Source organism: Heterodontus francisci, chromosome 15, assembly GCF_036365525.1.
Source record: "Heterodontus francisci isolate sHetFra1 chromosome 15, sHetFra1.hap1, whole genome shotgun sequence".
Lineage (NCBI taxonomy): Eukaryota > Metazoa > Chordata > Chondrichthyes > Heterodontiformes > Heterodontidae > Heterodontus > Heterodontus francisci.
The window spans coordinates 97,157,955-97,183,919 of NC_090385.1; the positions used below are offsets into that span (position 1 = coordinate 97,157,955).

The 25,965-nt window shown below is 49.9% G+C and overlaps 1 protein-coding gene across 1 annotated transcript in view; it reads left to right on the forward strand.

The window, feature by feature from the left end:
- LOC137377450 (glycine receptor subunit alpha-4-like) overlaps positions 1-25,965 on the forward strand; it is a 96,489-nt gene that overhangs the window by 57,817 nt on the left and 12,707 nt on the right. Inside the window, exons 7-10 of the mRNA XM_068047029.1 lie at positions 361-584; positions 10,593-10,675; positions 10,857-10,994; positions 12,685-12,899. Of these exons, the coding sequence (XP_067903130.1) occupies positions 361-584; positions 10,593-10,675; positions 10,857-10,994; positions 12,685-12,899 (660 nt within the window). The remainder of the gene's footprint in view (positions 1-360; positions 585-10,592; positions 10,676-10,856; positions 10,995-12,684; positions 12,900-25,965) is intronic.

Below are 25,965 nucleotides of genomic sequence, written 5' to 3' on the forward strand. Positions count from 1 at the left end.
TCCAGAACCGAGGCTATAAATATAAGATAGTCACTAATAAATCCAATAGGGAATTCAGGAGGAACTTCTCAAGGGAGGTTAGAAAGTGGAACTCACTACCACAGGGAGTGGTTGAGGTAAACAGCATAGATCCATTTAAGGGGAAGCTAGATAAACACAAGGGAGAAAAGAATAGCAGGTTGCTGATAGGGTGAGATGAAGTAAGATGGGAGGAGGCTCATGTGGAGAATAAACAGCACAGGATGTTGGGCCGAATGGCCTGTTTCTGTACTGTGAATAATGTATAATTGAGTCTTGTTGACAGTTTACAACATCTGTCCGATAGAATCAGCTGGTGTGATGACCTGTTGTTTCCCACAGGATTACAGACTCAACGTGTTCTTGCGGCAACAGTGGAACGATCCTCGGCTGGCGTACAGCGAGTACCCTGATGGCTCGCTTGACCTCGATCCCTCCATGTTGGACTCCATCTGGAAGCCTGACCTGTTTTTTGCCAACGAGAAAGGAGCCAATTTCCACGAGGTGACAACAGACAATAAGCTGCTGCGAATCTTTAAAAACGGGAATGTGTTGTACAGCATCAGGTGAGCGGTGGCACCCAAGTAAGGCTGGCCTGTAACTAGCAGCAGGCCTGGGAGCAGTGTTAGGCCTCACTGAATAATGAGCTGATATCATGAGATATCGAGGAAGTATTTGATGGGACAGTGTAGAGGGAGTTTTACACCCATGCGATATCTCTCCCGGGAGTGTTTGATATGACAGCGTAGAGAGAACTTTATTCTGTATCTAACCTGTGCCATGCCCATTGTGTCCTTCATTGCCAGAGGTGCTGTCCTCTAGATGTTATATTAAATCGATGCCCTATCTCCCTGTTCAAATGGATGCTAAAAATCCCTTGTTGCTATTTGCAGAGTAAGGCAATGGTGCCTTGATGAGCATTCTTCCCTTCGGACACTGATCATTCATGATCTTGCTGTGTTGGCAATAGCTGTTGAATTTATCTATCCAATGATTGTGATTGTGCCTCTTAGTAATTCATCATGTGTGAAACATGTTGTGATGTTCCTGGGAGATTGTAAAATATAAATGCAAGTCTCTTTTTATCAAGCTTTCTGCAACCGCAATTCTGCTGGAAAATGATTCCATTAAAATCTGGATGAGGGCAGAGATTGGCTTTTTAATAATTACGTATACATTATTTAAAGGGCAGAGCTTATATTTTTCCTGCAGTGGGAGATTAATATATAGCACAGTGTGCAAGAGGCAGAGATATTAATGTTAATCACAGAATCACAGAATTGTTACAGTGCAGAAGGAAACCATTTGGCCCGTCATGTCCACACTGGCTCTCTGAATGAGCAATTCCCTCAGTTCCATTCCCCTGCTTTCTCCCCATAACCTGCAAATTCTTCCTTTTCATATAACAGTCTAATTCCCTTATGAATGCTTCAATTGAACCTGCCTCCATCACTTTCTCAGGCAGCGCATTCCAGGCCTTAACCACTCGCTGTGTGAAAACGTTTTTCCTCATGTCACTTTTGCTTCGCTTACCAAATACCAGTATGTAGTGTTTTTTAGGGAATCAAGGTCCCTAGTATAAATAATTTCTAATTTTTGAGTAATTTAAGGGAGTAAGTTAAGGGTAAGTCATGGCAGGGCAGCTCGGCAAAGTGGAGTGCTCCTCCTGTGAAATGTGGAAAGTCAGGGACACTTCCAGTGTTCAGGGCGAACACATGTGCAGGAAGTCTGCAGCAACTCGAAATCCAAGTTTTGGATCTGGAACGGTGGCTGGAGACACTGTGGGGCATCCGTGAGGTTGAGATCATCATGGATAGCACCTGCAGGGAGGTGGTTACACCTCAGGCAAAGACTGCTCAGGCAGAAAGGGAATGGATAACCACCAGGCAGAGTAGAAGAACTAGGCAGGTAGTGCAGGAGTCCCCTGGGTCCATCTCCCTCTCTAACAAATTTTCTACTTTGGATACCGTTGGGGGAGATAGCTTCTCAGGGGAATGCAGCAAGAGCCAAGACTGTGGCACCATGGATGGCTCAGCTGCACAGGAGGGGAGATAAAAGTGTGGGAGAGCTATAGTGATAGGGGATTCTATCATAAGGGGTACAGATAGGTGTATCTGTGGCCGCAAACGTGACTCCAGGATGGTATGCTGCCTCCCTGATGCTAGGGTCAAGGATGTCTCGGAGCAGCTGCAGGACATTCTGAAGGGGGAGGAGGAGCAGTCAGAGGTTGTGGTTCACATTTGTAACAACGACATAGGTAGAAAGAGGGATGAGGTGCTCCAATAAGAATTTAGCGAGCTAGCTAGCAAATTAAAAAGCAGGACCTCAAAGGTTGTAATCTCTGGATTACTCCCGGTGCCACGTGCTAGTGAGTATAGGAATAGGAGGATACAGCAGATGAATGCGTGGCTGAGGAAATGGTGCAGGAGGGAGGGCTTTAGTTTCCTGGATCATTGGGTCTGCTTCTGGCGAAGATGGGAAGTGTACAGGTCGGACGGGTTGCATCTGAACCAGAACGGGACCAACATCCTTGCTGGGAGGTTTGTAAGTGCTGTTGGGGGGTGGGGGGCGGTGGTTTCAGCAATTTGGCAAGGGGATGGGATATAGAGTGAAGGTACAGTCGGGGGTGATGCACAGTCAAATATAGAAGAGAAATTGAGTCAGTCTGGAAGGCAGAGCAAATATAGACCTGTTAAGGCAAAAGCGAATAATGCAAGGCTGGATTGCATCTATTTTAACGCAAGGAGTCTTACTAGTAAGACAGATGAATTGAGGGCATTGATTAACACATGGGAATATGATATTATTGCTATCACAGAGACATGGTTGAAGGAAGGGCAGGACTGACAGCTCAATATTCCAGGGTACAGAATATACAGGTGAGACAGGGGAGGTTGTGGGGGGTGGGGGGGGGCGGGGGGAGTAAAAGAGGAGGTGGCAAGATATCTTAGAAGATTTCTCAAATGAGGCCATAAGGGTAGAACTTAAAAACAAAAAGGGGGCAATCACTTGGCTGGGAGTGTACTACAGGCCTCCAAACAGTCAGGGAGAGATAGAGGAGCAGATATGTAGGCAAATCTCAGACAGGTATCAAAATAATAGGGTAATAATAGGAGATTTCAACTCCCTAATATCAACTGGAATAGTCTTAGTGCAAAAGGCTTAAAGGAGGTGGAATTCTTAAAGTGCATCCAGGAGAGCTTTTTGAGCCAGCACATAGAAAATCCTACAAGAGAAGGGGCGGTACTGAACCTAATCTTAGCGAATGAAGCCAGACAGGTGGTAGAAGTGTGAGTGGGGGAGCATTTCGGGGATAGTGACCATAATTCTGAAAGATTTAAGGTAGTTATGGAAAAGGACAAAGATGGATCGGAAATAAAGGTACTGAATTGGGGGAAGGCTGATTTCAATAGGAGAAAACAGGATCTGGCCAAAGTGGACTGGGAGCAGCTACTTGTAGGAAAGTCTACATCAGACCAGTGGGAGTCATTCAAAAAGGAAATAGTGAGAATTCAGGGCCAACATATTCCCATAAAGATGAAGGGCAGAACCAACAAGTCCAGGGAACCCTGGATGTCAAGGGACATAGAGGATTGGATCAGGAAAAAAAAAGGAGGCTTATGGCAGAGACAGAGGGCTGAAAACAGCGGAGGCTCCAGAGGAGTATAGAAAGTGTAGGTGAGGTACTTAAAAAGTAATTAGGGGAGCGAAGTGGGGGCATGAAAAAACACTGGCGGGCAAGATAAAGGAAAATCCTAAGGCGCTTTATAAGTTTATTAAGGACAAGAGGATAACCAGTGAAACAGTAGGGCCCATTAGGGACCAAAGTGGCAATCTGTGTGTGGAGCCGGAGGACGTGGGTGAGGTTTTAAATGATTGCTTTTCATCTGTGTTCGCAATGGAGAAGGACAATGTAGGTGTAGAGATCAGGGAGGGGGATTGTGATATACTTGAACATATTAGTATTGAAAGGGAGGAGGTATTAACGGTTTTAGCAGGCTTAAAAGTGGATAAATCCCCAGACCCAGATGAGATTTATTCCAGGCTGCTATGTGAGGCAAGGGAGGAGATTTCACGGGCTCTGACACAAATTTTTAAATCCTCTCTGGCCACAGCAGAGGTGCCAGAGGACTGGAGGACAGCAAATATGGTGCCATTATTCAAGAAGGGTAGTAGGGATAAACCAGGTAACTACAGGCCGGTGAGCCTAACATCAGTGGTAGGGAAACTATTGGAAAAAGTTCTGAGGGACAGGATTAATCTCCACTTGGAGAGGCAGGGATTAATCAAAGATAGTCAGCATGGCTTTGTCAGGGGGAGATCATGTCGAACAAATTTGAATTTTTCGAGGAGGTGACTAGATGTGTTGATGAGGGTAAAGCAGTTAATGTAGTCGACATGGACTTCAGTAAGGCTTTTGATAAGGTCCCACATGGGAGATTGGTTAAGAGGGTAAGAGCCCATGGGATCCAGGGCAATTTGGCAAATTGGATCCAAAATTGGCTTAGTGGCAGGAGGCAGAGGGTGATGGTCGAGGGTTGTTTTTGCAAGTGGAAGCCTGTGAACAGTGATGTACCGCAGGGATCGGTGCTGGGACACTTGCTGTTTGTCGAGTACATTAATGATTTAGACGTGAATGTAGGAGGTATGATAAGTAAGTTCGCAGATGACACATAAATTGGTGGTATCATGAATAGTGAGGAGGAAAGCCTTAGATTACAGGATGATATAGTTGGGCTGGTAAGATGGGCAGAGCAGTGGCAAATGGAATTTAATCCTGAGAAGTGTGAGGTGATGCATTTTGGGAGGACTAACAAGGCAAGGAAATATACAATGGATGGTAGGACCCTAGGATATACAGAGGGTCAGAGGGACCTTGGTGTACTTGTCCATAGATCACTGAAGGCAGCAGCACAGGTAGATAAGATGGTTAGGAAGGTATAAGGGATACTTGCCTTTATTAGCCGAGGCATAGAATATAGGAGCAGGGAGGTTATGATGGAGCTGTATAAAATGCTAGTAAGGCCACAGCTGGAGTACTGTGTACAGTTCTGGTCACCACACTATAGGAAGGATGTGATTGTACTGGAGGAGGGTGCAGAGGAGATTCACCAGGATGTTGCCTGGACTGGAGCATTTCAGCTATGAAGAGAGACTGGATTGGCTAGGGTTGTTTTCCTTAGAGCAGAGAAGGCTGAGGGGTGACCTGATTGAGGTATACAAAATTATGAGGGGCGTGGATAGGTGAGATAAGAAGAAACCTTTTCCCTTAGCGGAGGGGTCAGTAACCAGGGGGCATAGATTTAAGGTAAGGGGCAGGAGGTTTAGAGAGAATTTGAGGAAAAAGTTTTTCACCCAGAGGGTGGTTGGAATCTGGAACACACTGCTTTAAGGGGTGGTAGAGGCAGGAACCCTCACAACATTTAAGAAGTATTTAGATGAACACTTGACACGCCATAGCATACAGTCCAAGTGCTTGAAAATGGGATTGGAATAGATAGGCGCTTCATGGCAGCCACGGACATGATGGGCTGAAGGGCCAGTTTCTGTGCTGTATAACTCTATGACTCTATAACTTCTATCAAATCACCTCTCAGCCTTCTCTTCTCCAAGTAAAACAGTCCTAACTTCTCCAATCTATCTTCATAACTGAAATTCCTCATCCCTGGTACCACTCTTGTGAATCTTTTCTGTATTCTCTCCAATGCCCTCACGTCTTTGCTAAAGTGCTTTGCCCAGAACTGGACACAATACTCCAGCTGAGGACAAACTAGTATCTTATACAAGTTCAAAATAACTTCCTTGCTGTTACATATAAACATGGAAACATAGAAAATAGGAGCAGGAGTCGGCCATTCGGCCCTTCGAGCCTGCTCCGCCATTATGATCATGGCTGATCATCCAACTCAGTAACCTGTTCCCGCATTCGCCCCATATCCTTTGATCCCTTTAGACCCAAGAGCTAGATCTGACTCCTTTTTGAAAACACACAATGTTTTGGCCTCAGCTGCTTTCTGTGGTACCATATTCCACAGGTTCACCACTCTCTGGGTGAAGAAAGTTCTCCTCCTCTCAGTCCTGAAAGGTCTACCCCGTATCCTTGGACTATGACCCCTGGTTCTGGACTCCCCCACCATCGGGAACATCCTGCCTGCATCTACCCTGTCAAGTCCTGTTAGAATTTTATAGGTTTCTATGAGATCCCCCCTCATTCTTCTGAACTCCAGTGAATATAATCCTAACTGACTCAATCTCTCCTCATACGTCAGTCCTGCCATCCCAGGAATCAGTCTGGTAAACCTTTGCTGCACTCCCTCTATAGCAAGAACATCCTTCCTCAGATAAGGAGACCAAAACTTCACACAATATTCCAGGTGTGACCTCACCAAGGCCCTGTATAATTGCAGCAAGACATCCCTGTTCCTGTACTTGAATCCTCTTGCTATGAAGGCCAACATACCATTTGCCTTTTTTACCGCCTGTTGCTCCTGCATGCTTACCTTCAGCGACTGGTGTACGAGAACACCCAGGTCTCGTTGCATATTCCCCTCTCTCAGTTTATAGCCATTCATATAATAATCGGTCTTCCTGTTTTTGCTACCAAAGTGGATAACCTCACATTTATCCACATTACACAGCATCTGCCATGCATTTGCCCACTCACTCAACTTGTCCAAATCACCCTGAAGCCTCTCTGCATCCTCCTCACAACTCACCCTCCCACCCAGTTTTGTGTCATCTGCAAATTTGGCGATATTACATTTAGTTCCCTCATCTAAATCATTAATATATATTGTGAATAGCTGGGGTCCTAGCACCGATCCCTGCGGTACCTCACTAGTCACTGCCTGCCATTCAGAAAAAGACCCATTTATCCTACTCTTTGTTTCCCGTCGCCAACCAATTTTCTATCCATCGCAATACACTACCCCCAATCCCATGCGCTTTAACTTTACATGCTAATCTCTTATGTGGGACTTTGTAGAAAGCCTTCTGAAAGTCCAAATAAACCACATCCACTGGCTCCCCCTCATCAACTCTACTGGTTGCATCCTCGAAGAATTCCTGTAGATTTGTCAAGCATGATTTCCCTTTCGTAAATCCATGCTGACTCTGTCCGATTCTACCACTGTTCTCTAAGTGCTCTGCTATGAAATCTTTGATAATGGACTCTAGAATTTTCCCCACTACTGACGTTAGGCTGACTGGTCTATAATTCCCTGCTTTCTCTCTACCTCCCTTTTTAAATAGTGGGGTTACATTAGCTACCCTCCAATCTGTAGGAACTGTTCCAGAGTCTATAGAATCTTGGAAGATGACCACCAATGCATCCATTATTTCTAGGGCCACTTCCTTAAGTACTCTGGGATGCAGACCATCAGGCCCTGGGGATTTATCGGCCTTCAATCCCATCCCCAACACCATTTCTCTACTCATACTGATTTCTTTCAGTTCCTTTCTCTCACTAAGCCCCATGTTCCCCAACATTTCTGGTATGATATTTGTGTCCTCCTTTGTGAAGATAGAACCAAAGTATGCATTTAATTGGTCAGCCATTTCTTTATTCACTATAATAAATTCCCCTGTTTCTGTCTGTAAGGGACCTATGGTGTACTCTGTGCCCCTATTAATAAAGCCCAGGATACTGTATGCTTCATTCACCGCTCTTTCAACCTGTCCCTGCCACCTTCAATGACTTGTGCACATATACACTCAGGTCCCTCTGCTCCTGCACCCACTTTAGAATTATACCCTTTATTCTATATTGTCTCTCTATGTTCTTCCTACCAAAATGAATCACTTCACATTTCTCTGCATTGAACTTCATCTGCCACCTGTCTGCCCATTCCACCAACTTGTCTATGTCCTTTTGGAGTTCTACACTATCCTCACCGTTCACAACGCTTCCAAGTTTCGTATCATCTGCAAATTTTGAAATTGTGTCCTGTACACCAAGGTCTAGGTCATAAATATATATCAGGAAAAGCAAGGGTCCCAACACTGATCCTTGGGGAACTCCACTACAAACCTTCCTCCAGCCCAAAAAACATCCATTAACCACTACTCTTTGTTTCCTGTCACTCAGCCAATTTCGTATCCACGTTGCTACCGTCCCTTTTATTCCGTGAGCTACTAGTTTGCTCACAAGTCTGTTGTGTGGCACTGTATCAAATATCTTTTGAAAGTCCATGTACACCACATCAACAGCATTGCCCTCATCAACCCTCTCTGTTAACTGCTCAAAAAACTCCAGCAAATTAGTTAAACATGATTTTCCCTCAAGAAATTCGTGCTGGCTTTCCTTAATTAACTCGCATTTGTCCATGTGACTATTGATTATGTCCCGAATTATTTTTTCTCGAAGTTTTCCCACCACCGAAGTTAAACCGACTGGCCTGTAGTTGCTGGGCGTATCTTTACACCCTAATTTGAACAAGGGTGTAACGTTTGCAATTCTCCATTCTACTGGAGGGGTAAAAAAGTAGAAACAAAAAGTAGAAAAATGGAGCATCTCCTTCCCCCTTCACCAAACTCTCCACTCACCAAACTCAAAACTCCACGCTCAGCTTGCAATCTGCACACCTTGAACAGCATATTCTTGAACTGCATCAGGTGGCTAAAAGCTGCCACCCATTAAGAATACATTGAGCCTCTGACCCTTTGACACCAATCAACAAAACATTGTGGGCTGAATTTTATGAGCCCTCCAGTGTCAGGGGTGGTGGCAGTGGGACTCGGGAAATTCCTTCGGGAGAGGTCTGCCACGACCTCCGACACCGAGAAGGCCCAGTCACACTTTACTGGCGGCGGCAAGCCTCGATGCGGCCCCCCTGCCGCTCGGCAGCAGGGCCTACAGTTAAACATTTAAATGAAGTAAAATAAATGCAAATTAACTTACCTTGTCCCGACGGCTGTCCTACACCGATATTCCGGTTGCCAGCTGGAACTCACGCGCCTTCGGAACTCCGTTCTGAGTTTCGAGGTGTGACACTGGTGAGGAGGGAGGAGGAGTGAAATTATCAGGGCGGTATAGGGGGCCAAGAAGGGGAAAACTCTTTGTATTGGCTGAGGGGATGTTCGGAAGGGAGTGAAGGGCAAAGGTAGCAAAGTTCCAGGGGGCAAAGTTGATGATGGGAAGAAAAGTTTTTTATGTGTCTTAAATATATTTGATGGTCATTGGGGGGGGTGGGGGCAAGGGGCCTCAGAGAGGGGCTTCAATCGGTTAATAAAGTTTAACATTTTAATTTGACTTCCATGTCTCTAAAAATTAAATTTGCCTGAAAGGGCTTGCAGCCCTTTAAAAATGGCGCTGGTGCCCCATGTGGTGGCGCCGGCCGCCGTTGCTGGGGACGGAGCAGCTTCCCCCCCATGTCATCGGGGGTGGCCACTCCGCCCCCTCCATTTAAATGAGCCCCCATGTGCAATATTGCGGGGTTCACTGGGGCATCCGCGTGAGTGGAACACTGAGATGAGAGCACACCGCCATGATTTTCAGCATGCTCATCGAATTCAGCCCTGTGTTTCTTTATTTCTGGGTGTTCTTTATTAACGATAGACTGTTTCGTTTATTTACAAGTAAGTGTCACTGTGTACAATCCACTCTGCTGCTATTAACACATGCCCAGTTAACCTGTGACCCTGCATCAGTTGCCAGTTTTCATTGGACGTGGCGTTTTGCTGTTCAACTGTTGGAGAGATTCACATGAAACAGGTTTGTGTCAGCTGTGCCTCAGTTGGTCGCACTCTCACCTGAGTCAGCAGGACATGGGTTCAAGTCCTACTCCCCACTGACACTCCCAGTGCAGAACTGATGGAATGCTGCACTGTCGGACGTGCTGTTCTTTAGAGGAGTCATTAATCCAAGGCCTCATCTGCTCTCTCAGGTGGATATGAAAGATCCTATTTGAAGAAGAGCAGGAGTGTTATCCCTGGGTGTCTTGGGTCAGTATTTATCCTTCAGCCAATATCACTAAAATAGATTATCTGATCGTTATCACATTGCTGTTTGTGGGAGCTTGCTGTGTATAAATTGGTTGCCATGTTTCCTACATGACAACAGTGACTACATCCCAAAAATACTTTGTTGGTTATAAAGTGCGTTGGCATATCCTTAGGTCATGAAAAGTGCCATATATATGGAAATCCTATATAGAGCTATATATATGGAAGTCCTATATAGTGCCATATATATGGAAGTCCTATATAGAGCTATATATATGGAAGTCCTATATAGAGCTATATATATGGAAATCCTATATAGAGCTATATATATGGAAGTCCTATATAGTGCCATATATATGGAAGTCCTATATAGTGCCATATATATGGAAGTCCTTTTCTTTTCAATCATGTTCCTGTATTCCACAAGCCCTTTTACAGAGACTCGAGGCAAACTGACATTCTACCACCTGACCCTTGACCCCTGGTACCAGTGTGGCTCAGTCTCTGGAACATTTCGATTGCCCTTGTTTGTTGGATTCTCGCCTCCTATCAGAGTGAAGAGTAACCTATGATGTTAACTTAAGAACGATCTAAACTATCTGATCTGGTCACGTGTTTTCTGTTGCCTGCAGGCTCACGTTAATCCTCTCATGTCCCATGGATCTGAAGAATTTCCCCATGGATGTTCAGACATGTGCCTTGCAACTAGAAAGCTGTGAGTACTCAGGTTCCTGAATAGCTCAGGATATATCTCCACGAGTGCGGCCTGTCAGTCCTTTTTGTGCAGGTTATACAGGCCCTTCCCTTACAGTCTCTCTGCTGCTCCCTTTGCCGTCTGTCTATGGGACAGTCACGCCCAACATTTCACTCATCTCTCTCTCTCTCGCTCTCTGTAGTTGGCTACACAATGAATGATTTGATATTCAAGTGGTTGGAGGAAGAGTCGGTCCAGGTAGCAGAGGGTTTAACACTCCCACAGTTTATCCTGAATGATGAGAAAGACCTGGGATACTGCACCAAGTACTACAACACAGGTGAGAGGATCATGACCCTTAAACAGCCATTCGCTACAGAGAATTCCCATCTCCAGAGTGAGGCAGAGGTCAGAGCACACTGGAAAAAATGCTCCCATCTTACATTGGGTAAATGGTGAAAAGGAAATGACTTGCTGGTCCATCCACCATGAGCCAAGCAACTTCAATGCCTTGTGCATCACCATATATACACTTTTCACACCACCCCCAGAACATGTGATTGCCTGAGAGAGGTGATAAAGCAGATAAATACGCGCAGTCTATTATGGGAACAAAAGATCTGGAAAATTCCTCTCCGACCACCCCAGCCCGCCACCCACCCCCACCCCCGCGTCCCTGAGGTGATTAAAATTAGACCAGGAGATTCTGTAAACGCAATAAATACTGCTGAGGTATCAGGAGCAACTTGATACTATGATATTAGTCCTCTGACTGTAGGCAGGTAAAGGGAGTTCCAGTCTCTCTGATTGACTACTGATCTTTGTTTCAGTTTCATTTTGTGGAAATGAACAACCTCAGGTCATCCCAAAGTGCTTTACAGTCAATGAAGTACTTTTGAAGAGGCGAGAGTGCAGCCACTGAGCCACAATTGCCACCTGGAATAAGGGGATGTCCAGCCCGCTACACTGCTCCAACAATGCTCCGCAGCAGCAAAATGAAAGGTGTGCCCCCTTCTGTACCAGTCAATTCCCTCCCCACAGGGGGAGTGGGACTGACTGTATTGCTCTACAGAGAGTCGGCATTGGCTCAATGGGCCGAATGGCTTCCTTCTGTACCTTGGTGACTCTACGACTCTATCCTGGAACAAGTAGCAGCACAGAAATTGGATCATGCCCAAACTGGGCCAAGATTCCAGTGTTGCGCATGGCCAATGAGGCTGGCAGCAGGACCAAGCAAAATCAGTCTGCTAGCCTCATTTAAGATAGAACCAGTGAGCTGCGGGCACCAATCCCCAGATGCTAACTGCTGGCCACAGGCAACAGGATCAGCCAGCTTGGAGACTGACTGAGATGCTCGGAATAGTCCAGGGGAGCTCAGGGTGAAGTAATCGAGGGGTTCAGGTATGGCGAACAGTGGCCCTCGATTTAATGTGGAGCAGGAAGGGACTGTCCTGCTTGACCTCATTATTCAGTTAAGTAAAAAATTTAAAGCCTTCCTTTTGGTCAACGGTCTCCAAGGACCCCTGCTTTATCTGCCAAGCAATGAAAGAAACTGTTCACAGAACGCAGAGTGTAGGCAATCGGATTTTGTGAAGGGGTCTGAAACAGGCATTCAGCGCTCGAATTGCACATCCCACAGGCGTGATCCCAGTTTCAGGTGTGCTCCCTGGACACCTATGAAGGAGCCCGAGTCAATATGGCGGGTGGCACGCTTCTGGTTTATGCCTGTACAATGGGCACAGCATGATTCAATTTCTTAACCAAGAACCTTTAGGAACAGGTTGAGTTATAAAGGCCATTGATTTTTGATAGTATTCTGCTTTTGAACAGTTGTTTAAGCATTGCCTCTTCTGCGACCAGCGAGATCTTTAGAGTCCAGGAACTGAGGGTTCCTTACAATTAAACCAATGGTTAAGTAGTGAGTGTATGGATTGGGCAGTGGATGGTTGAGTATGTGGCCTAGACTTTGAGGTGTCTTGATGTGAGTTGTGTTGTGCCAGTGTTGAAACGTGCTTCTTGTTATGATGTAGGTACATTCACCTGCATTGAGGTGAAGTTCCATTTGGAGAGGCAGATGGGCTATTACCTAATCCAGATGTACATCCCCAGTCTCCTTATCGTCATCTTGTCCTGGGTCTCCTTCTGGATCAACATGGATGCTGCACCAGCACGTGTCGGCCTTGGGATCACCACAGTTCTCACCATGACAACACAGAGCTCAGGCTCCAGGGCCTCACTCCCAAAGGTCAGTACAAGGTCAAGCAATGATATCCCACTGGTGAGATCAACCAGCTCATTTTATCATTTATCGCATAGTTGTTTATGGAATCTTGCTGTGCATAAATTGATTGCTACATTTCGTACATTACAACTGTGACTACACTTCAAAAAAACCAAACTGGTTATGACGCACTTTGAGATGTCCTGAGCTTATGAAAATCGCTATAGAAATGCAAGTTCTTCATTTATTTTAGGCATGACTATTCAATGTGTAGTTTTGCCAGTTTGCAGGGAAATGTCAGCACAGCAATAGACAAAATGGCCGCAGAAGACATGATTGGGGTACTTTTGCTAATATCCTTTTCTATAAAGGGAACAGAGAAGGTATTTCAAAGGATAAGTATGTATGATGATTACACCACTGGAAATGACCACCACAAGTTCACTCTGCATTTCAGCTTATTTTTTTAATTCATTCAAGGAATGTGGACATTGCTGGCAAGGTCAGTGTTTACTGCTCAGCCCTAATTGCCCTCAAGAAGGTGGTGAGCACCATCTTGAACCACTGCAGTCTTTGTGTTGTAGGTACAGTGCTGTTAGGAAGGGAGTTCCAGGATTGTGACCCAGCCTATAGTGAAGGAATGCAATATGTCAGGATGGTGTGTAACTTGGAATGGAACTTGCAGGTGGTGGTGGCGGCTTCTACTCATGTGCCTATAGCCCATGATCTTCCAGGCAGTACAGGTCACAAATTTGAAAGGTGCTGTCGAAGGAGGCATGGTGAGTTGCTGCAGTGCATCTTGTAGATGGTACACACTGCTGCCACTGTGCGTCAGTGGTGGAGGGAGTGAATGTTTAAGGTGCTCAATGGGGTGCCCATTGAGCGGGCTGCTTTGTCCTGGATGGTGTCGAGCTTCCAGAGTGTTGTAGCTGCACACATCCAGGCAAGTATTCCATCACTCTCCTGACTTGTGCCTTGTAGATGGTGGACCGGCTTTGGAGAGTCAGGAGGTGAGTTACTCGCCACTGAAAACCCCAGCCTCTGACCTGTTCTTGTAACCACAGCATTTATATGGCTGGTCAAGTTAAGTTTCTGGTCAATGGTAACTGCCAGGATGTTGACGGTGGGAGATTCAGTAATGGAAAGGGGAGATGGTTAGATTCTCTCTTGTTGGAATTGGTCATTGCCTGGCACTTGTGTGGTGCAAATATTACTTGCCAATTCTGAATAAGAGCATAAGAAATAGCAGCAGGTGTAGGTCATTTGGCCCCTTGAGCCTGCTCTGCCATTCAATAAGATCATGATTGATCTGATCATGGCCTCAACTCTACTTTCCTCCCAGCCGCCCATAACCCTTGACTTCCCTGTCTAACTCAGCCTTGAATATATTCAATGACCCAGCCTCCACTGCTCCCTGAGGTAGAGAATTCCAAACACTAATGACCCTCTGAGAGAAGAAATTCCTCCTCATCTCCATTTTAAATGGGAGACCCCATATTTTGAAACTGTGCCCCCTAGTTCTAGATTCCCCCACGAAGGGAAACATCCTCTCAGCATCTACCCTGTCAAGCCCCTCAGAATCTTATGTTTCAATAAGGTCACCTCTCATTCTTCTAAACTCCAATGACTATAGGCCCAGCCTGTTCAACCTTTCCTCATAAGACAACCCCTTCATCCCAGGAATCAACGTAGTGAACCTTCACTGAACTGCCTCCAATGTAAGTATATCATTCTTTAAGTAAGGAGACCAAAACTGTACGCAATCCTCTCGGTGCGGTCTCACCAATGTCCTGTACAGTTGTAGCAGGACTTCCCTACTTTTATACTCCATCCTCCTTGCAACAAAAGTAAACATTCCATTTGCCTTCCTTATTATTTGCTGTACCTGCATGCTAACTTTATGTGATTCATGTACGAGGACACCCAGATCCCTCTGTATCGCAGTATCCTGTAGTCTTTCTCCACATAAATAATATTTTGCTTTTCTATTCTTCCTACAAAATGTATAACCTCACATTTTCCCACATTTTACTCCGTCTGCCAAATTTTTGCCCATTCATTTAGCCTATCTGCCGACTTTCTATGACCTCCTCACAACTTGCTTTCCCATCTATCTTTGTATCATTAGCAAATTTGGCTACAATATAGTCTGTCCCTTCATCTAAGTCATTCGGATAAATTGTAAATAATTGAGGCCCCAACACTGATCCCTGTGGCATCTCACTAGTTACAGCTTGCCAACCCAAAAATGACTCATTTATCCTGACTTTCTGTTTCCTGTTAGCTCACCAGTCCTCTATCCGTGCTAATATATAACCCCAAATCCATGAGCTCTTATCTTGTGTAGTAACCTTTTATGTGGCACCTTATCGAATGCCTTTTGAAAATCCAAATACACTACATCTATTGGTTCCCCTTTCTGCACGCTGCTTGTTCGCTACTCTCTTCCTTTGTATATAATTGTAGAAGCTCTTACTGTCTGTTTTTATATTTTTTGTTAGTTTACTGTCACATTCTAATTCCTCCCTCTTTATTTTTTTAAGTCATCCTTTGCTGGTTTCTAAAATTTTCCCAATTTTCTGGCCTACAACAATTCTTCACAGAATTGTATGCCTTTTCTTTCAATTTGATACCATTCTTCCTCAGTTCACCACAGATGGTTCATTCTTCTCATGGAGACTTTCTTTCTCAATGGAATATGTCTTTGTTGAGAGTTATGAAATATCTCCTTAAATGTCTGCCACTGCTTATTTACCATCTTACCTTTTAACCTATTTTCCCTGCCCACTTTAGCCAACTCTGTCTTGATACCTTTGTAATTGCTCATATTTAAGTTTAAGACACTAGTTTTGGACCCCAGTTTCTCACCTGTAAACTGAATGTGAAATTCTACCATGTTATGATCACTCTTCATAAGAGGGTCCTTTACTATGAGATCATGAATTAATCTTGTCTCAATACACATTAACAATGTCTTGTTCTAAGGAGCTGTCCTGAATACACTCATGCTCAAGGCTACCTTTGCCAATTTGATTTTTCCCATCTATATGAAGATTAAAATTGACCATGATTATTGCAGTACCTTTCTTACAAGCCCCTATTAATTCCTGATTTATACTTTGTCCTACAGTGAAGCTACAGTTAGGGGGCACATAAACTACTCCCACGGCATGTCTGAACAGCAGACGAGGGAGAGGAAGTGGTGAGTGTGCAGGAGCAGCCTATACAGGAAACCTCTCCGTATGGTGTGGAATAGCACAGACGACATTTCCGAGAGGCGGCTCAGGTTGTGCTGGACCGGCTCCTGAGGAGGATTTCAGGGACTGTGTCTGATGAGCAGTTGCGGCTGAGTGAGGGTCAGCTCGGTCAGGCGCCTCCGCACTCCCGAGCCCCCTCGTCACCCACAGTGAGGTGCGTCCCAAAGGCTTCGGCTTATCCTCCACCTGTCGGTCTGTCCCCAGATTCAGCCGCTCAGACAGCAAAAGCCCTCTCCTCTGCCAGCAGGGGAGTGCCCTGACTGGAGGTGACCATGTTCCAGACTCTGAATAGGTAAAAGACAGGCAACTCCCTCAGAGAGGCGCAGCTAACATTTGCCGCGGGGAGCTGTGTGTCGTCTTGAAGGCAGTGCCCCGGTGGGAAAAATATATTGCCAGTGTACACCATCTGACAGGACGCTCGACTTACAGGTATCTTTGCAGGGTCCAAAGATGGAGAGTCGCAGCCTGGGTATGAACGCACACTCAGCGACTGACCGCCCTCCTCAATCGGGAGACTCAGGATCGCAGCAGAGACCCAGTGTTTCCTTTTCTCCCAGAAGAAATCGACAACCTTCTTCTGGATCTTGGTGGCAAAGACAGGGGGTGAGACCAAAGTGACCAACTGGTACCACAGCATCGAGGCCACCAGTTGGTTTATGACCCCTGTAGGAAAGCACTCGGAGCAGTCCTGTCCAGCACCCTAGACAAGTGGTGACTTTCACCTCCAGCTCCTGCCAGTTTGCCGGCCAGGCTTCCTCAGCGAACTCAGGTGGATTCCCAGATAGAGGAGGTGCATGGTGCTCCACGCAAAAGGTGCTAGCTCCTCCGGCAGGGTGTCCATCTGCCACTGACCCACCAGGAGACTGGAACATTTCTCCCAATTGATTCTCGCAGAGGACACAGCAGAAAAAATCTGCCTGAGTCTGCTTTTCGGATCCACGCCCTGAAACCCTCCTCGGGAGCCGGTCACGCACAATCTGAGCCACCTCTCGGAAATGCCCTCCATGCCATTCCGCACGGCGCGGATGGGTTTCCTGTACGGGCTGCTCCTGCACACTCTCCACTTCCTCACCCTCGTCTGCCACCCGGACACACCGTGTCAGTCCATCTGGCGGCAAGGGGAAATCCCGGTGGAGGTCTCTGTAGGTGGGAGTCCTCCCCCTTTACATCGGGGACCGGGTGTGGAGGGTGCTGCACAGGGCAGTCCCATACAATAGACTTTTAAGTATGTTCACGGACTCATCCTCCACAAGTCAACGGGATCTGTGACCATGAGGAGCATGTCATCAGCGTAAGCCAAGAGGATGACCCGCATGCCCAGCCCATGCAGAGCCAAACCCGTCAACCTCCTGTGAAGCAGGCACAGGAATGGCTCCACGCAGCTGGTATACAGTTGGCCGGACATGGTGCATCCCATATATACACCTCTCCCGAAGTGAAGGGGTGCCATCAAGGACCCATGAACTTTGACCAGATACTCTGTGGCGGTGTATAAAAGTCGGGCCCAGGCCACAGAATGCAGCCCGAGTATGAAGGCGTGCAGAGTCCCAAAAAACATATTCGTGATCCAACCTGTCGAACACCTTCTCCTGATCGACGGAGAGAAAGGCGACCGACAGACCAGTCCTCTGGGAAAGATGGATCAGGTCCCGGACCAGGTGGATGTTGTCTTGGATGGATCGGCCCAGGACTGTGTTGGACTAGTCGGGATGGATCGTGTGGACCAGCACGGAGCCCAGGCGGGTAGACATAGCCCGGGCAAAGATCTTATAATCTGTGCTGAGGAGGGAGACTGGATGCCAGTTCTTAAACAGGCAGAGATTGCCCCTCTTCAGCAGCAGGAAGATGACCACCCTGCGCCATGCGAGGGGCATCTCCCCGGTCGCCAGGCTTTCCCCCAGGACCCACGTGTAATCGCCCCCCAGGACATCCCAGAATGCCCTGAGGAACTCCACAGTCAGCCTGTCCAGCCCTGGAGATTTGAACCTGGAGAGCTGGGGGAAGGTGCGGTCAGCTCCGCCAATGTGAGCGGAGCATCCAAACCCTCGGCGCCCTCCGGGCTGACCTGCGGCATGTCCTCCCACAAATCTCTGCGCGCGTCCTCGCTGGATGGATCCAGAGAGAACATGACATAATAGGTATGGACCAAAAGGTCTATTTCCTCCGGATCCATGACGGAGGATCTGTCGTCTGCCAGCAGCTCAATGAGCTGCTTATGGAATCCCCACCATTTTTCCAGCAAGTAGAAGAAGGGTGAGGCGTGGTCCAAATCTTCCAGGATCTGGTTCTGTGACTCCACATATGAGCCCTGGGACCCTACGAGCTGCAGGCCCCTCAGCGCGTCCTCCTCTTTGTACACCTGCCAGGTCCCTGATGGCCTGACTGAGACAGGACTCCAAGTCGAGCACCTCCCTCTCCAGGCACCTGATCTCGGCTTCCCACCTCTTGGTCGAGCCCTCCGCGTACTCCTGACAGAAGACACGGATGTGAGTCTTGCCCACATCCCATCATAGCCTCTAGGTGGGGAAGCCCCCCTGCTTCCTTTTCCAGTCAGCCGAAAATCGACGGAACGAGTCTTGGAATCACTCATCATCCAGCAGCTGGTTGTTAAAGTGCTAGTACGCATATCCCGCCCGCATGCGGAGCGGAGTGAACTCCGCCCACATCAGGTGGTGGTCCAAGCACGGCACGAACTGCATGGAGGCCGCTGAGATGTATGCCTGTGAAATGTAGAGGCGGTCGATCCAGGACACTCCACTTTCAGACCTCCAGGTGAAGGCGTTGGAGTCAGGATGGAGAGTTTGCAGACGTCCACCAATTTGAGGGAGCTGATCAGTTCCCTCAATTTCTCCACCGCGCTGGGGACCAGAACGATCCCTCACCTTGAGGGTACGGTTAAAATCCCCCCTGAGGTTGATGCACTTGCCAATATCAATAGAGCTCAAGACTGCGGACACTTCTTTAAAGAAGCGCACTTGTAATGCGCCAGGTCTGGGCGCGTACACGTTCACAAGGTGGAGCGGCACACTATCAAGGTAAACAGCAAGGTGGAGCAAGCAGCCCGGTACAAGCTGCTTGACCCCCAAGATCTCTGGCTGAAAAGTCGGGGCCAACAAGATAGCTACCCCACTAGAAATAGGGGTGAGGTGACTCATGTATATCCCACCCTGCCACTCCAGGAGCAAGGTGGCTTCGTCTCCTGGAACGGAGTGGGTTTCCTGCAGAAAGCTCACCACATACCTCCCTTCCCTGAGGACTGAGAGATTGTGAAATCTGCGGAGAGACCCCCTGCTGCCCCTGATGTTGAGGCTGGCTATGGTTATCTTGTCAAATGTACTTTGAAACCCACCATCAATACCTTATTGTGAAGAGGGAGTGGAAGTGCACCACGCCTTCCACTCCCCCAGCAACCCAGAGAGGAACACATTGAAACGGTGCCTCACTATCAGTTTCACTTCTGCACCCTTACCCCCTTTCTTGAGGGCGGAATGGACGGACCAGATGATCAGCCTCAAATTCGATCATTGGTTGAGAGCTAGCTGAACTTTATTGTGGCAAACCTGCATGCTGCGAGGAAGTCCCGGGGTTTTGCAAAAGGGATGAGAGGAGACTCGGTAGGATGGATTCCAGATCATCCTCCATGCCCCACACTGAGTCCCCATTCTCCTCTGGGTTACCACCATCAGTGGCCCACACCCACCACGCACTGTGGGGCGGCCGTTCCGGCTGCATCAGCTGGTCCCACCTCCGTCACGATCTCACCCCCAGGATCAATCTCCCACCCCGCCAGCGCCCAGATGCCTCCTGGGCAGCAGCATCAGGCTGCTGGGAGGGTTGACCCTCACAGGTCCCGCCCCCCACCCAGGACTGAAAGAGAGATTTCTCCCGTGGTATCCACAGATACCCCCACCACAGGCGAGCTCCCTCCATCCTCACCGGGAGTTGCTAAATTAACAGGGGCTTCTCTCCCCACTCCATCCTGAGGAACAGAGGTCTGCCACTTCGGACTAGAGGCCCTAATGAGCCTGGTGGTGCGGGGAGCCCGAGGACCCTCGCCAGGAGATGGATCCGTAACTCCTGGTACTCTTCAGAGGAAGGGCGCCTCCTCCTCTTATTCTAGGAGGAGCACAGAGGCTCAGAGACCTCAATCTCAGTAGAGGTCTCTGCTTCTACCTCCACAGCCCCCTGCCCAGATTTCTTGGGCCCGAGCTCAGCAACGGGGCAGGTGGGCTCCCCTGGATTAGGGATAGGGCTGAACTCAGGCTGAGGACATTTTTTGGTATCCGGGGGCGTGCTTTCGGGTGTTTTGATTTGCTATGCGCCTTCCTTCCTTCCACTCTGACAGGTCTCCCCCTCCCCATCGGAGGCCGTGAAAACCACGGCCTCCAGAACTGCCTGAGCGGTGGTTGTTGCAGGAGTAGGGGGAGGTGCAACGGCACCACCCTGGGCTGCTGCGGTGCAATTGGTGGCCCGGAGGTTAGGGCAGCTCTTATGAACATGCCCCACCCCTTACAGGCATGGCATCACGCCCCGTCTGAGGTCCAGAAGACACGGTAGGCCGCACCCTGGAACTACACATTAAACTGGCGCTCCATGACCACCTCCCGCGTCAGCTGCATAAAGAGCTGATGGCGGAAGGAGTATCACATGACAGAAGCTGTTCTCCTGAAGACCGAGCGGGACTTGGGCAAGCCCTGTCTTTATTTCCCCGAGATCGTGCAGGTGGGAGAGGAGGATCTCATCAGTCGTGAAAGGCGGGACATTCGATAGAATGATCCAGTGCGCAGTAGCCTCCAGGGGGTCCAGCCACGGTGAGCCCCTTGCTCAGGGCCAGGGACACCGCCCACTTGGTCTTCAGGAATAACACAGCATTGCCATTCATTTTAGAGCCAGCAACAATGGTCAAGGGGCCGACAACCTCAGCCATTGCTTTTACACATGACTCTATTGACATGTTGGGGTGGACGTAGCTCTTCATCCCCATGATTTGATGTTATCAGTTCAAATGGTGACGGGGGGCAACAGGTGCAGATGCAGCAGCTCCAGCAGCATTTGTGTGAGAAGGCCCCGCCATGGGTTAAGAGGGGCTTGCCATGGGTTGAAGAGCCAGCCCACTCCTAACAAACAAAGGAAATTACATTTTTTTTTTAAACTTTAAGCCATATGATGGGGGGGAGGGGGAGTAGAGGAGGATAGGGGTGGAAAGGAAAAAGAAAAGGAGAGGCTAGATGGCTGAGCGGTGGAATGGAGAGAAAGGCTGCGAGGAAGTTTCTCTTTCATAGATAGTTGGAGCACCTTACTGCAGAGTCTGAAGTCCAGTCAGGAGAGGGTTCTTCATCTGGGTCGGCTGGAGCCGCCCGGTTCTGTCCGCTTCTTGCTGTTGTTACAAAGACTTTCGTCAGCCAGGCAGCTCCTGCTGTTCCGAGCGATGCAGTTGGGGTGGGGAGGGAGCCCCCTTTGTGCAGGATGGAAGAAAACACAAGAGCAAGTACTGGGGCTCCCTATAGAATTTGGCATCCCCAACCCTGGATCTTCCTCCTCCCCTGGCAGTCCAAACAAAAATCAGTGCTCTGGTGCTCCAACACCCACCTCTCCAAAATGGCTTGCAGGTCATCTTTGCTCTTCACTAAATACAAACATTTCCACACTTGAAGTTGGAAATCACTCCTTTCCAGTTGCAGCTCTCACCAGCCCGCACAGGTGCAGCTGTTTCACCTGATTGCAAACTAAAAGTGCTCCAGATTTTCCAGCCAAATCCCTGCTGTACCTGTCCTGGGAGTAGTTGATGGGACAGTGCAGAGGAAGCTTTACTCTGTATCTAACCCCCATTTTTTTTTTTTTGGCCTTTATACCCCAGGCCCCTTTTATATTTTTCACATCGAGGGGGCCTTTATTCCTCAGGCCCCATCTATATACATATTTACAGTTTTAAAATAACTTTATTAAAACCAGATAAATCAACAAAAAACTCAAATTAAAATGCCATTCTCGGCGTCAACGATGCACTCCAGTCCCTGCGGTGCCCACCGGCCGCGGAAGGCCCCAAGCGTACCGGCGGACACCGCATGCGCCTTCTCCAGGGACACCCGGGCGCGAACGTAACCGCGGAAGAGGGGCAGGCAATCGGGGAGGACGGACCCCCCGACGGCCCGCAACCTGGACCTGTGAATTGCCACCTTGGCCAGGCCCAGGAGCAGACCGACGAGGAGATCCTCCTCCCGGCCCAAGCCCCTCCGCACCGGGTGCCCAAAGGTCAGGAGCGTGGGACTGAAGTGCAGCCAGAATTTGAGGAGCAGCCCCTTCAGATACTCAAAGAGGGGCTGCAACCTCGCACACTCCGTATAAACGTGGAACACGGACTCATCCAGGCCGCAGAAAGTACAGGCAGCCTGGGAGTCCGTGAACCTACTTAAAAGCCTATTGCACGGGACTGCTCTGTGCAGCACCCTCCACCCCAGGTCCCCGATGTAAAGGGGGAAGACTCCCGCGTGGAGAGACCTCCATCGGGGTTTCCCCTCGCCGCCAGATGGCAACGCGAACCACCAGGGCGGGTCCAGCCAGCTGACGAGGGCGAGGAAGTGGAGAGTGTGCAGGAGCAGCCCGTACAGGAAACCCCTCCGCGCCGATTGGAATGGCACGGAGGGCAATTCCGAGAGGCGGCTCGGGTTGTGCAGGACTGGCACCCGAGGAGGGTTTCGGGGCCTGGATCCGATGAACAGTTCCGGCCGAGCGAGGGTCAGCTCGGCCAGGATCGCTCCGCACTCCCGAGCCCCCTCACCACCCGCAGTGAGGGGCGTCCCGGGGGTTTCGGCTCCTCCTCCGCCCGCCGGATCGTCCCCGGAGTCAGCCGCCCAGACAGCCGAGGCGCTCTCCTCCGCCGGCGGGGGAGCGCCCTGACTGGAGGCGACCATGTTCCAGACTCGGAATAGATCCTGGGAAAAGACAGGCAACTCCCTCAGAGAGGCGCGGCTAAAGGACTCCACCGGGAGCTGCGTGTCGTCTTGAAGGCAGTGACACTGGCGGAAAAAATACGTCGCCAGCGCACACCATCTGGGAGGACGCTCGACGTACAGGTATCTCTGCAGGGTCCGAAGGCGGAGAGTCGCAGCCTGGGTGCGGACGCACACCAGCGACTGGCCGCCCTCCTCAATCGGGAAACTCAGGACCGCAGCAGAGACCCAGTGTTTCCTCTTGCCCCAGAAGAAATCGATGAGTTTCTTCTGGATCTTGTTGGCAAATACAGGGGGCGGGGCCAAAGTGACCAACCGGTAACACAGCATGGAGGCCACCAGTTGGTTTATGACCAGCGTTCGGCCCCCGTAGGAAAGCACTCGGAGCAGTCCTGTCCAGCGCCCCAGCTGAGCGGTGACTTTCGCCTCCAACTCCTGCCAGTTTGCCGGCCAGGCTTCCTCAGCGGGGCTAAGGTGGACTCCCAGATAGGGGAGGTGCGTGGTGCTCCACGCAAAAGGTGTCATCTCCTCCGGCAGGGAGTCCACCTGCCACTGACTCACCAGGAGTCCGGAACATTTCTCCCAATTGATCCTCGCGGAGGACGCGGCAGAAAAGGTCTGCTGGCAGTCGCGCATCCTCCGCAAGTCAATGGGATCTGTGACCGCGAGGAGCACGTCGTCGGCGTAAGCCGAGAGGACAACCCGCATGGTCGGCTCGCGCAGAGCCAATCCCGTCAACCTCCTGCGAAGCAGGCACAGGAAGGGCTCCACGCAGATGGTATACAATTGGCCGGACATGGGGCATCCTTGACGCACTCCTCTCCCAAAGCGAAGGGGCGCCGTCAACGACCCGTTAACTTTGACTAGACACTCTGCGCCAGCGTATAAAAGTCGGACCCTGGCCACGAAATGCGGCCCGAGTCCGAAAGCGCGCAGAGTCCCGAAAAGGTATTCGTGATCCACCCTGTCGAACGCCTTCTCCTGATCGAGAGAGAGAAAGGCGACCAACTGACCAGTCCTCTGGGAAAGATGGACCAGGTCCCGGACCAGGTGGATGTTGTCCTGGATGGACAGGCCCGGGACCGTGTAGGACTGGTCGAGGTGGATCATGTGGGCCAGCACGGAGCCCAGGCGGGTAGACATAGCCCGGGCAAAGATCTTAGAATCCGTGCTGAGGAGGGAGACCGGACGCCAGTTTTTAAGCAGGCTGAGATCGCCCCTCTTCGGCAGCAGAATGATGACCGCCCTGCGCCACGAGAGGGGCATCTCCCCGGTCGCCAGGCTTTCCCCCAGGACCCGCGCGTAATCGTCCCCCAGGACGTCCCAGAATGCCCTGAGGAACTCCACGGTCAACCCATCCAGCCCTGGGATTTGCCCCTTGAGAGCTGGTGGAGGGCACCAGTCAGCTCCGCCAACGTGAGCGGAGCCTCCAATCCATCGGCGCCCTCCGGGCTGACCTGGTCCTCCCACAAAACTCTGCGCACATCCTCGCTGGACGGATCCGGAGAGAACAACGCACTGTAATAAGTACGGACCAGGAGGCCCATTCCCTCCTGATCCGTGATGGAGGATCCGTCGTCGGCCAGCAGCTCGACGAGCTGCTTATGGACCCCCCACCATTTTTCCAGCGAGTAGAAGAAGGGTGAGGCACGGTCCAAATCTTCCAGGATCTGGATCCGCGACGTCACGTACGCGCCTCGGGACCCTATGAGCTGCAGATCCCTCAGCGCGCCCTTCTTCTCTTTGTACGCCTGCCGCAGGGCCCGGTCCACGATGGCATGACCGAGGCGGGACTCCAAGTCGAGCACCTCCCTCTCAAGGCGCCCCATCTCGGCTTCCCGCCTCTTGGTCGACCCCTTCGCGTACTCCTGACAGAAGACGCGGATGTGAGTCTTGCCCACATCCCACCATAGCCTCAAGGAGGGGAAACCCCCTGCTTCCTTCTCCAGTCGGCCCAGAATCGACAGAACGAGTCCTGAAATCGCTCGTCCTCCAGCAGCCGGTTGTGAAAGTTCCAGTACGCGGACCCCGCCCGCGTGCGGAGTGGAGTAAACTCCGCCCACACCAGGCGGTGGTCCGAGCACAGCACCAGCCGCATGGAGGCCGCCGAGACGCAGGAGACGTACGCCTGCGAAAATTAGAGGCGGTCGATTCGCGACCCTCCTCCTCCAGACCTCCACGTGAAGGCGCTGGAGTCGGGATGGAGATTCCGCCAGACGTCCACCAAGTTAAGGGAGCTGATCAGTCCCCTCAACTTTTCCACCGACGCTTGGCCGCGCTGGGGACCGGAGCGATCCCCCACCTCGAGGGTGCAGTTAAAATCCCCCCCAAGGATGATGCACTCGCCGCTATCGATGGAGCTCAAAAGAATGGACACTTCTTCAAAGAAGCGCGCTTGCAACGCGCTGGGCCTGGGCGCGTACACGTTCACAAAGTGGAACGGCACGCTACCCAGGCGAACGGCGAGGTGGAGCAAGCAGCCCGGCACTAGCTCCTTGACCCCCAAGATCTCTGGCTGAAAATTCGGGGCCAACAAGATAGCCACCCCACTAGAAATAGGGGTGAGGTGACTCATGTAGAGCCAGGTGGCTTCGTCTCCCAGAACGATGTGGGTTTCCTGCAGAAAGCTCACCGCGTATCTCCCTTCCCTGAGGACTGAGAGATTGTGAAATCTGCGGTGAGACCCCCTGCTGCCGTTGATGCTGAGGCTGGCTATGGTTATCTTCATGTCAAAGGTGCTTAAAACCTGTCACCAACACCTCACTGTGAGGAGGGAGTGGAAGTGCACCTGGCCTTCCACTCCCCCAGCAACCCATTGAGGAACACATTAAAACGGCGCCTTTCAACCAGTATCACGCCCGCGTGCTTGCCCGTCATCTTCAG